Genomic DNA, 10,632 nt, shown 5'->3' on the forward strand with positions numbered 1-10,632 from the left:
TGTTGCTCGCAACGAGGATAATCGCTTTTTCTGGCCAGTAATGATAGATTATTGTGGTTACATTAGAAAATGACATTCAAATGTTGATACTTGGTGTATCAGTCCAAAAGTAGATATTACATAAACAATAACTCTTTGCCATGCCTTACTGTTGTAGATCTTTAACATCCTACCGTAAAATCCTTTTCAAATTTCAGAATGAATTTTTAAAGTGTAAATTGATAGAAAATAATTGAATTCTATTTTAAGGAATAACATATTTTGACAGTACTGTTTTCTTAATCATATGGATACTATATGGAACTAAGAATAACCTTTATGTAACATTTAAATTGAATTAAACTTATACATTATATAAAGAACAATTTAAATTTCATACTTATATTCAACATATTAATTTTGCTTAAAGCTACAGCAGTTATAACACTGTTAAACACAAAGGGTATTCCACGGTAAAAATGGCGAGTTTTATTATAGTTTTGTTTTTGGTATTGGCATACACCACCAATAATATTGTTTATGCCAAAATCCTATCTTATAGACAGTTTACAAATGTGTATAATGAATGTTACATAACTTTAAATATACACTATTTTGTTCATTTATATATCATGTATATGTAGGACTGAGGATCAAATGTAACTGTCTTCATATCATCCAAAGCTAGAAGAGTTATAGTTAAAAAGTGCAAGGATGAGGGGAGACCTTGGAACTATGCGAATTTAATGAATTTTATTAATATTTTAAAATCAAATGATAACTAAATATTTTCAAGCAAACAAGCATTTATTATGACTTTCCTTTTTTAAATGATATACATTTTAAATACTGTTTTGAAGATTTTATGATGAGAATTCCGTCGTTTCGATTGACGAGTTATCGCTCTTGAATGCAGGTATAAACACTTCCGGTAGAATTGAAAGTAGGCATAAAGTCAAATCCCCGCTACAATTTGAACCAAAAATTATGCATTTAGATAGTAAAACAACGATAGAAGATATTCTTAATTACAAGAAAACCGATATTCAGTCGTATTTAAAGAGTAAAGGTAAAAAAATAAGCGGCACGAAGCTTGAACTGTATGGAGGGTAATCGTGTTCAAAAATCCAGACATGTAAACTTGTAAATCCGAATATGCAATCGTGTTGATGTGTGAGCCTGAGTATGAATATGTGATCGTGTATCCTATAAAAATCGGGCATAAACGCGTGTAAGATTTAACTCAGTTCCTTCGCATTATGCACATTTTGCAACTTTATTGTTTACATTAGTTAATTAAACCTTCAACTTTGCACACTTTCAATCCGTAGTTTCTGCATTTGTAACTTCAGGCTCGGCAATAGCACATCTGACATGATACAAATTGACAAATGTAAAGTCTACAAGTTTGTCGAATTTTGACATGACCTTATATGGAAACAGTGACGTCACTGATAGAAAAGGCTAGCTGCAGGTAAAGGCATGCCGTAATCGCCGGAATAGGGACGGAATAAATAAGCCTGGGGGATAGAAAACACACAACTCGTTGGATAAAAATCATAAACCATCGCAAATCATGAGAGATTCTTTTTATCACATGTTTTACCAAGTATTTTGTTAATCCCAACTTTTTCTGTAAAAATTGTGATTGTGAGCCGCACAACACATTATTTACAACACGTCAACAGCGTTACGCATGGAAGAAAAGTTCCTTGAATTTTAACCAACAGACATTCATTTTCGAACATTTTTTTATGAATTTATGACAAATAACTGAAACAACATTAAATGTTTCAAATTTATATCTCAACACCCTCAACTGAATAATTATTTACTTTTTCATTCTACGTCAACCAACCGTCTAAACCTACGTAATGATTAACTATGACGTCACGTGGCGTAGAACACACAGTGGAATATCAAAAATTTATCCCATGAGTGATATCCACCGTATATTGGGATAAACATGTGATAAATACTATATTTACGCATTTTTATTCATAGGCGTCGGAACCGGGAGGGGCGGGGGGGGGGGGGGGGGGGGGACTCAGCCACTTTTTTGCCAAGTTAGACCTAACCATAGGAACATAGCAACAGGGAAGATTGAAAATCAGAGTCATAGTAGGTATACTAGCAGACCCCCCCCCCCACCCCCACCCCCACCCCCACCACCACCACCACGGATTAGAAATTTCATGATTGGGGGGATGGGAAATGTAAGATTGGAGTTATTGGTATACCTTCCCCCACGGATTAGAATTTTCATGATTATTGGAACTCCTGTCAATATTTTTTTCAATTTGCTTCCGATGCCTTTGTTATTAGAGTACATGCAACAAAGTGTTCAAGTATATGCCTCGGCTGAATTAAAGAAAATATCTCCAAATGCATCCTTATCGCTTCCACAAAGTTGTAACAAGACCTCCTTCCCCCCACACCCCCCGCGAAAAATTACACGGGGTCGGTCAGCTGAGTTGCAAAGTTATCGATAAGAAAAACAAACTATTTAAAGACATTGGTTTTGAGATTGTGATTAATATGAGACATAAGAAGCGACACCCTCTTTAAAAAAAATGAATAAAAATTCCAAAGATAAGGTTAACTGTCGTGAAATTAAAATGTGTATAAATAATTTTAAGAAATGTTTCTTTGCATTGTCGGCAATATATAGGGAAAAAAGCCTATCATGCAGGTAAAAATTGGAATTTTTTTTTATTATTTCAAGCAATGATTACGATATGAGTATGACGTCCTGAATGTCGGTTCAATACAGACTCACTTTGTGAAGTTGGTTGATAAAAATTTTCTGGAGAGCTTTACAGCCACTTGTGAACTAGGTGCAGGTTTGTAGCTCCCTGTCTAAAAATACAGATGGACGACCTGGGAGCTACAGTGCCTCTCATAGTAAAACTTCAATTTACGGCGCACCAAAAATATGCGCTAGTTTTTTCTATTATTATTGAAGATTGTGTTATCATCTATCTTTCACTTACACAACAACAAAAAGTATAAATACTTGTAAAGTAACATAAATTTTTCCGCGAAAAATTACCATATCTTTGCAGGTCGTTTATTATAACTAATTCAGAAAAAAAAAACAAGAGTAAAAATGGGTACTCTATATGCAATGTTTTTGCTCAAAAATGACTAAGTTCAACAGCTGATATTTTTTCAAAAATCATCAGAAATCAAACCCCTAGCATGCAATTTGCATACCTCTGATATATGTATAAATGATCTGCAAAAGAACAACTTCCTATCTTGAAAAATCGGTACAATAAGGGTACCTTTTTGACAGCTACTCGCACGCCTGCAATGTTTACTATTTCAATAATCGGAAACCCGGTTAAAAATTCTCTCTCAAAATTCTTAAAATTCAGAAGCAGTGGAGTTACATGGGACCTCACGGCGGTCTTCGAGCCCCATGCCGCTCAAAATATATCTACCCCCTAAGAAGGTAAAATTTCTTGATCCGTCTCATTTCTAGAAAAGAGTACGCATTTACTTATATTCCAGTTTGAATTACATGTCAAATTTACTTTAGAGAAATAAGATATTAGGCATTTCCTTTTATAATACCATGAGAATTATATTACGAAAATTAGCGCATTCGTCACATCGGCAACGATTTTTTTTTCTACATAAACCTCTTCCTGTTTGGTCCAGTTTCAATCATACGTCAATTTTTTTTCTAAAAATAATACCGGTGTTTTCGATAGAAAGGGTGTCGTTCATTAAAAGCTTATTGCAACACTTTATAGCTGAATATTATGTTTATTTTTCGTTCATTCCGGTGGTTCCGGCATGCCTTTTCCCTCAGCAAGGCAGTTGCCATATAAGGTCATGTCAATATTCGACAAACTTGTAGACTTTACATTTGTCAATTTGTATCATGTCAGATTTGCTATTGCCGAGCCTGAAGTTACAAATGCAGAAACTACGGATTGAAAGTGTGCAAAGTTGAAGGTTTAATTAACTAATGTAAACAACAAAGTTGCAAAATGTGCATCATGCGAAGGAACTGAGTCAAATCTTACACGTGTTTATGTCCGATTTTTATAGTTACACGATCAGAATTACACACATTCATACTCAGGCTAACACATCAACACGATTGCATATTTGGATTTACAAGTTTACATGTCTGGATTTTTGAACACGATTACCCTCCATAGAACTGGCGAGAAGAGCGTACGAAACAAACAAGGATGACGATGTAAATATTAAGTCTGTTGTCAATTCTGAGCCCAATCTAGTCGATGAAAAAATAGTTTTAATAGACTCTTTAAAAACCGGCTGGACTTCTGAAATACAATTAATTCCAAAAATATCTCACAATGATGTTGAAAATTACCTATTACACAGCAGTCACAGGACGGAAGACAAGGAAAAGATGGAGTGTTATCGTCAACTTATCAGAGGTTTTAACTTTTTTTAGGGAGGGTACGTACAAAAAATAATGATTAACTTAATTTCCGAAGAAAGCAAATTTTGCTATATCCGTTCGAAATGCAGCCCATCTATGAAACAGGGAATGTACAACCAATGGATATTAGTGTCACGAGATTCTCCATGCACTATAACAAAGGCATATTGCTCGTGTCCTGCAGGGTATAGTATTGTTTATTTAAATTTTTTGAGAATTTTTCCCCTAAAAATTAATACTAACGTCATTTTATGTTTAAGTATGTAGTAACCAGTTGAATTATACAGTGTTTGTTATCACTAGTATCAGCACATGGAAGCCCTTTATCAAGGAATTATACATGTAGCTATATGTATACATTTATACCGCATATCATTATTAATTTAAGGCATTTAAATTTTATTGACATGTTACTTTAAAACTTTAAATTCTTATCAAAATTATCAATTTCAGACTTGGTGAGGGGTGCACCCATATTGCAGGCCTTCTCTTTTCCCTGGAAGATATAAACACAACAGACAAAAATGAAGAGCCATGTACATCAAAGCCCTGCGAGTGGTCAAAGCCAAGCAAGAGAAAGCGAGAGGCGGACATGGTGAAAAACATTCAATTCAAAAAACTTAAATATGGTAAAGAACCTTCAGAAAAATCAAGATGTGAATTCCCCCCTCCTGTACCAAATGATTCTTTCAGAACACAATTGTGTTGTAAGTTGAGCAACATCAATTCAAATGCTGTTTTATTGCAAATGATAACACCTGAAAAAAACTGTGAAGTTCATAGCGATTTAAATGTTGCTCGATTTGAAGAGGTGGAAACCTCTGAATACATAAGTTACAAGTTTGACAAATACATTGATATAAAAGAGTTGATAAGCCCCTGTTCAACAGCTAAGGAAGCAATAGAAGCAATATCTAATGTATCTCTTGACATAATTAAAGAGTTAGAAATTAGAACACGTGGTCAAAATCAAAATGAAATGTGGAAAACTGCAAGAAAATGCAGAATAACTAGTTCCAACTTTCATGATGTATATGTCCGTACGGATTCAACATCCCCTGAAAAACTAATCGAAAAATTTGTTGGAAAAGGTCATGACTCCATAGATACCCCAGCATTAAGGTTGGGAAGAAAATATGAACCAATTGCTCGAAAAAGATACATAGCACATAAAAAACTTTTTAACAAACAGAAAGTAAATGTAGTCGACTGTGGTTTGTTCCTACGTGAGCATCATGCATATCTGGGATCAAGTCCTGATGGTAGTTGAGGTCTCCTTTAATGCAGATTATTGGGATAAATTAAAGAAGAAACTTCATGAGTTTTATATTGACAACATGATTCCTTCATTACTCTCTTGAGCCTGGAGGATGTATTAAAGATCCATGGAACATGTTATTGAATTCAAGTACCCGGTCCTGATGAAATAATAAATTAATGGACATTTCGATGTAAACCTTATATCATAATCAATGAAATCTATTATTACTATAGAAATATGTACTGGTATTGCAAATTTTATTTATAGATACATATGTGAACAATGAATTTGATTAAATTGATATTGATATGCAAATTCAATAAACACATGTACAAAAAATTTCATTTGTCTTCTTATTTTCATGTTTGTTACATTAGATTTTATCAAAACTGCACATTTTAGATTTATAACAATGAGATGTGTGCATGTTTTATTTATACATTTTTGTAATAACATGATTATCACAGATACAACGTATATCCTAGTACTTATTCCTACTTTACAAGAGGTGGTAAAAGATTTGTCAGAGATGCACACACAAAAAAAACTTCATCTACAATGTCACATAAGCTTATTGGTATAACTCCTTGCAGAATACGAAAGTTCTTGATCTGCTCCATTTTGCGCTCAACATGTATGCGTGCAGATGCAATCCTCCTGGTGCTTTCAACTTCCTTCTTGGTAAATTGATTTTTGGTCAGAAAAGGAGGGCAGTACAATTTAACTCCACGTTGTGATAAATCGCCCTTAATATGTATAAAACCTTTGTCCACCATAACAGCATCACCCTCCTCTAGGAGATCATATAGTCCACTTTCTCTGGTTATCTGGGTATCTGATACTGACCCACCCCAAAGACGAGATACAAAAACTACTGCTCCAATTTTGTCGATGCCAATCAAAGACTTCAGTGTATTGTGGCCCTTGTAGTTGGAAAAAGTCTGACTCTGGGTTTGTAGAGATGAAGGAGTTTGAACAAATATTTCTGTACAGTCCAAGACAATACGAGTATCTCTGAACTTCTCAAAACACTTAGGAATCGCTTTCATCTCTTTCAATGGTGGTAAAAACACAATTGTCTGCAAACACTGACACATTAACTGAATCCATGCCTTGAAGATCCTTGATATTCTTCCAGACGAAATTTTAAATCTAAATTCCAAATCTTTGAGTAAAAGACCAAGCCTTAATCGCATGAGAACCATAAAAAATTCATCCTCAATTCTAAGCTTCCTCTTGGCTCCCCCTTTCTTTGCATCAGTTTCTGTTTTCATAGCTGAAGAATCCAACACAAGCTTGTCTGCTCCCTGTTGTATTAGGCTTTCAAATAATGCTTTGTATGTGCCATAATCAGGGAGTCCAGTATAAAACAACATTTTGTCATTATTGTCCTTAATATCGTCAATGGTTATCTCTGGGAGTTCACAGTTCGAAAAGTTGTCCAAAGAGGATGGCAGAATATCCTTGCTAGCTTTGCTATCAGTAGAATCGATATCTAAATTTCGATGTTGGGGGGATGGTCCTTTCACTATGTGATGTACAGAATAACTGAAAAAATAAGATAATTAATGTTAAAATTTTCAATTCAATTTTTCCAATAGTAACGAACACTTGATTTTGTGTAAACTTTTCAACTACCATAGTCAAAGGATCATATTTCTGACATTCTCAGAATAATTGCATAGTTATGCTCATTATCTGACTTTTATAATAAATAATAAATGTAAGTAAATAACACTGTTAAAATGTTCATTCAGGTTATTATGGTTACAAATATGTGTACTTGATTTTTTAAATAGAATATTTTTTTATATACATGATAAAGTATAACATGTTATTATGATACAAAGTGTTACAGTACTCACTTGTGGTCATTAACATCTACTGCCTGGGCTGGGCTTTCTATGTTCATCTTATTACTGTTCGTTGACAGTCTTACTTTAACTGATTTCACTGTCTTGTGAGGAAGGAAAAGGGTTGGAACTTGATTGTTCCAAGTCCTTCCATTTCCTTCAGGGAAGTGGTCAGAACACACCTGAATTCAATGAAAAAGTTCATAATCAATAAGCATTTGGAGAGAGAGAGAGAGAGGCATGGAGGTGGGTCTGATTTGTTGAGGAAACTGCGTTTTTTATAACATGTAAGGTGGCGGCGATTTGTATGTGCCTCCAATGAAAAAGTTCATCATCAATAAGCTTTCGGGGAGAGAGAGAGAGAGAGAGAGGAGGCAAGGGAGAGGGTCCTGATTTGTTGAGGAAAGTGCGTTTTTATAACATGTAAGGTGGCGATTTGTATGTGCCTCCAATTTACTGAGAGAAATTCTTACCTGAGTTCGCTTGGGATTAAAGTGTTTACGGCTTATAGCTCTAAGCCACGCAGTGCGAAGGTGTTGTTTCTTTGGTAATTCATGCAGTTTTACCGGTTTACCAAATCTACCAATACGCCCAGAGACATTGTGACAGTCCTTAACGGCACAGTAATTTTTCCCCATGTTATTGTTTATAACCGGAAGTGAACAATACCTGCACTCACGAAGGATAACTCTTGCATGACTTGACTATCGAAAATCGGGAATTGCAAAATGAAAGATTATACATGTATAAAGGAAACCGTAAAGGGGTCACTCCTGATGGAGCAAATGGGATATTAGAAGGTAAAGCTATCATTATTATAACCATTTTTTATTTGAAAATCAACAGTTTCTGTCGAATTTTGTTACACCATTAAACCTGTTGTGGGTAACTTTGCATTGACAATAACACCAGTATTTTTGTCGGCATTTCGCACCAATACCCTAACATATTAGTCTTGATTTATTGTTGTCATGAACAAAAACTATCTGTTTAGCGAATGTAGCTAACCACCTCAAAAACGCATCAGACATTGTTGGTGTAAAGTTTGGACACTACTCTCAATAGGTGTCCCTGTTGCATCTCGACAAATACAGAGGCAGCTACTGAAATTTGAAATGTTCAATTTAAGGTAATTTTGAGTTTTAAATTTGTTTTCATGCTTTTATAAAATCGCAATTTTGGTAATTGGTTTATCTCTTCTAACCATTCAATTTTATTAGTAACAGCTTGTTTTCAAAACCATTAACATCACAAACTGATAAAATATCATAAATATAAGACGGATTCATAGATTCAAATAGTGATGTAATGCGTGATGTCCATCTTGATATACCAGTTTGATTTGTTAATTTTCTTTTGAGTCGGGTGAAAGAGCAATATCATCAGCATATAATAAAATACTCAAGTTGATTTCGCCCACCTTTAAATATTTCCTCAGTTCTTTAATTGCGCGAGATCGTTGATGAAAAGAGCAAAGAGGTTCGGTGATAAGTTGTCTCCTTGTCGTAGATCAGCTGAAGTAGAGAACCAGTCAGTTCACAACTCTCTGACTCTTACACACGATACTGTGTTTCTATAAATAGATTTCTTAAATTGTAAAAATTCCCTCGATTCAATCATGTAAGAGGAAGCAACATTGCGGCTCATATCGCATAAAAATCGCAATAGCATTTGCATTTCTTACCCAAACTTGTACGTTCATGTTTATTAAACCATTACTGTTATATGTCTTCAGCACAGGCTGTTGAATCAGCACTGAACTACAAAAGCTCCTGCGAGATTCGAACTCAGGATGTACGGATCACTAGCCCGACACTTTTATCCACTCGGCTATAAAGTGTGTTTAATCAAACGAAATGTCGTTTCGATCCGAGGCTAGCTATTTAATTATTATGTGTTATTCAACCTTAAAACGCTACTTTGTTTTAAGTAAATCAGAATAGAAATAATAGAAAGAACGAGTTAACAAAAAGACGCGTGGCTAAAAGTTGATAAGTTGTACGTCATGTGTTGAGTCACGTTATGTCCGCCGTCACGTTATGTCCGCCGTCACAATATGTCCGCCACTTTTTTGAAAAAATCGTCACGTTATGTCCACCATCACGAAATGTCCGCCACTTTTTTGAAAAAATCGTCACGTTATGTCCGCCATCACGAAATGTCCGCCACCTTTTTGAAAAAATGGTCACGTTATGTCCGCCATCACGAAATGTCCGCCACTTTTTTCGAAAAAAATCATTGTTATGTCCGCCTTTACAAAAATTCCGTATATTTCCCCAAAAGTCATTACCATATGTCCGCCACCTTCGAATTTCAGAGAAATTGTATTAAATGCATGCACGTCGCTAGAAATGTCAGCATTGTTCTTGGAAAATGTATGGGCTAATGTCCGCCACCAGTTTTGAACACACTACTCTCTCTATTATTTCTAAATATAGTATTTGCTATCCCATTGTGTAATATTATGTTTGCCATTTATTGATCTGAAATTATTTTCAGAATGAGAATTATATGATCGTATTAATCAATATACATAAATGTACACACTATCTCATAACGTTGAAACGTATGTCCGTCAAAAATTCGGAAAGATCGTATCATGTCCGACGCGAAAATTCATTGCATTATGTCTGCACATAGGAATGTACGTTCAAATCGTAAGTCGGAACATTATGTACGCCGCATTATATAGACTATTAGTTCGTTTAACGCACACGATGCACACGCTAAAAATTGTGAAAAATCTGGACAAAATGTCCGCAAACAGGAATGCATGTTTAAATCTTATGTCCGACATTATTTAGTGCACTCCAATTTTCTAAATGTCGGTTTATAATGTCCGCCGCTTTAACTTTTGGAGAAAACGTACTCTGTCCACGCTAAAATCTGTGAAAAATTATGCATGTCTGTAAAAAGGAAATGTGTCGCACCATTATGTCTGCCATTAAAAAAAAATGATCACTTTTTTCTTTAAAAAGTCGTAACTTTTTGTTTGTCGCCTATAAATTGAAAAAAAAAATCGTTTGTTTGCCCACGTTATAAATTGTGGTATAATGTCCGCCATCATGAATGCATGTTTAAACCATAAGTCGTTATGTCCGACATAAAAATGT

General features: G+C 34.8%; 1 protein-coding gene across 1 annotated transcript; it reads right to left on the reverse strand.

The window, feature by feature from the left end:
- Window positions 1–6,126: 6,126 nt before the first annotated feature.
- On the reverse strand, window positions 6,127–8,183 carry LOC105329670 (uncharacterized). Its single transcript, XM_066076679.1, has 3 exons — window positions 7,993–8,183; window positions 7,532–7,701; window positions 6,127–7,214 (listed from the first exon to the last, which is right to left on the reverse strand). Exons 1-3 carry the CDS (start codon window positions 8,155–8,157, stop codon window positions 6,161–6,163), a joined length of 1,389 nt encoding a protein of 462 aa, XP_065932751.1. The 5' UTR covers window positions 8,158–8,183; the 3' UTR covers window positions 6,127–6,160.
- Between the last annotated feature and the right edge of the window lie 2,449 nt (window positions 8,184–10,632).

Source organism: Magallana gigas, chromosome 1 (genome assembly GCF_963853765.1).
Source record: "Magallana gigas chromosome 1, xbMagGiga1.1, whole genome shotgun sequence".
Lineage (NCBI taxonomy): Eukaryota > Metazoa > Mollusca > Bivalvia > Ostreida > Ostreidae > Magallana > Magallana gigas.

Excerpts from the sequence above, each read along its gene's own strand:
- LOC105329670 (XM_066076679.1), bottom strand. The coding sequence starts at position 8,157 with ATGGGGAAAAATTACTGTGCCGTTAAGGACTGTCACAATGTCTCTGGG. Across the intron at positions 7,702-7,992 it reads TTAATCCCAAGCGAACTCAG|GTGTGTTCTGACCACTTCCC; the intron begins GTAAGAATTTCT and ends CATTGAATTCAG. Across the intron at positions 7,215-7,531 it reads GTAGATGTTAATGACCACAA|TTATTCTGTACATCACATAG; the intron begins GTGAGTACTGTA and ends TTATTTTTTCAG.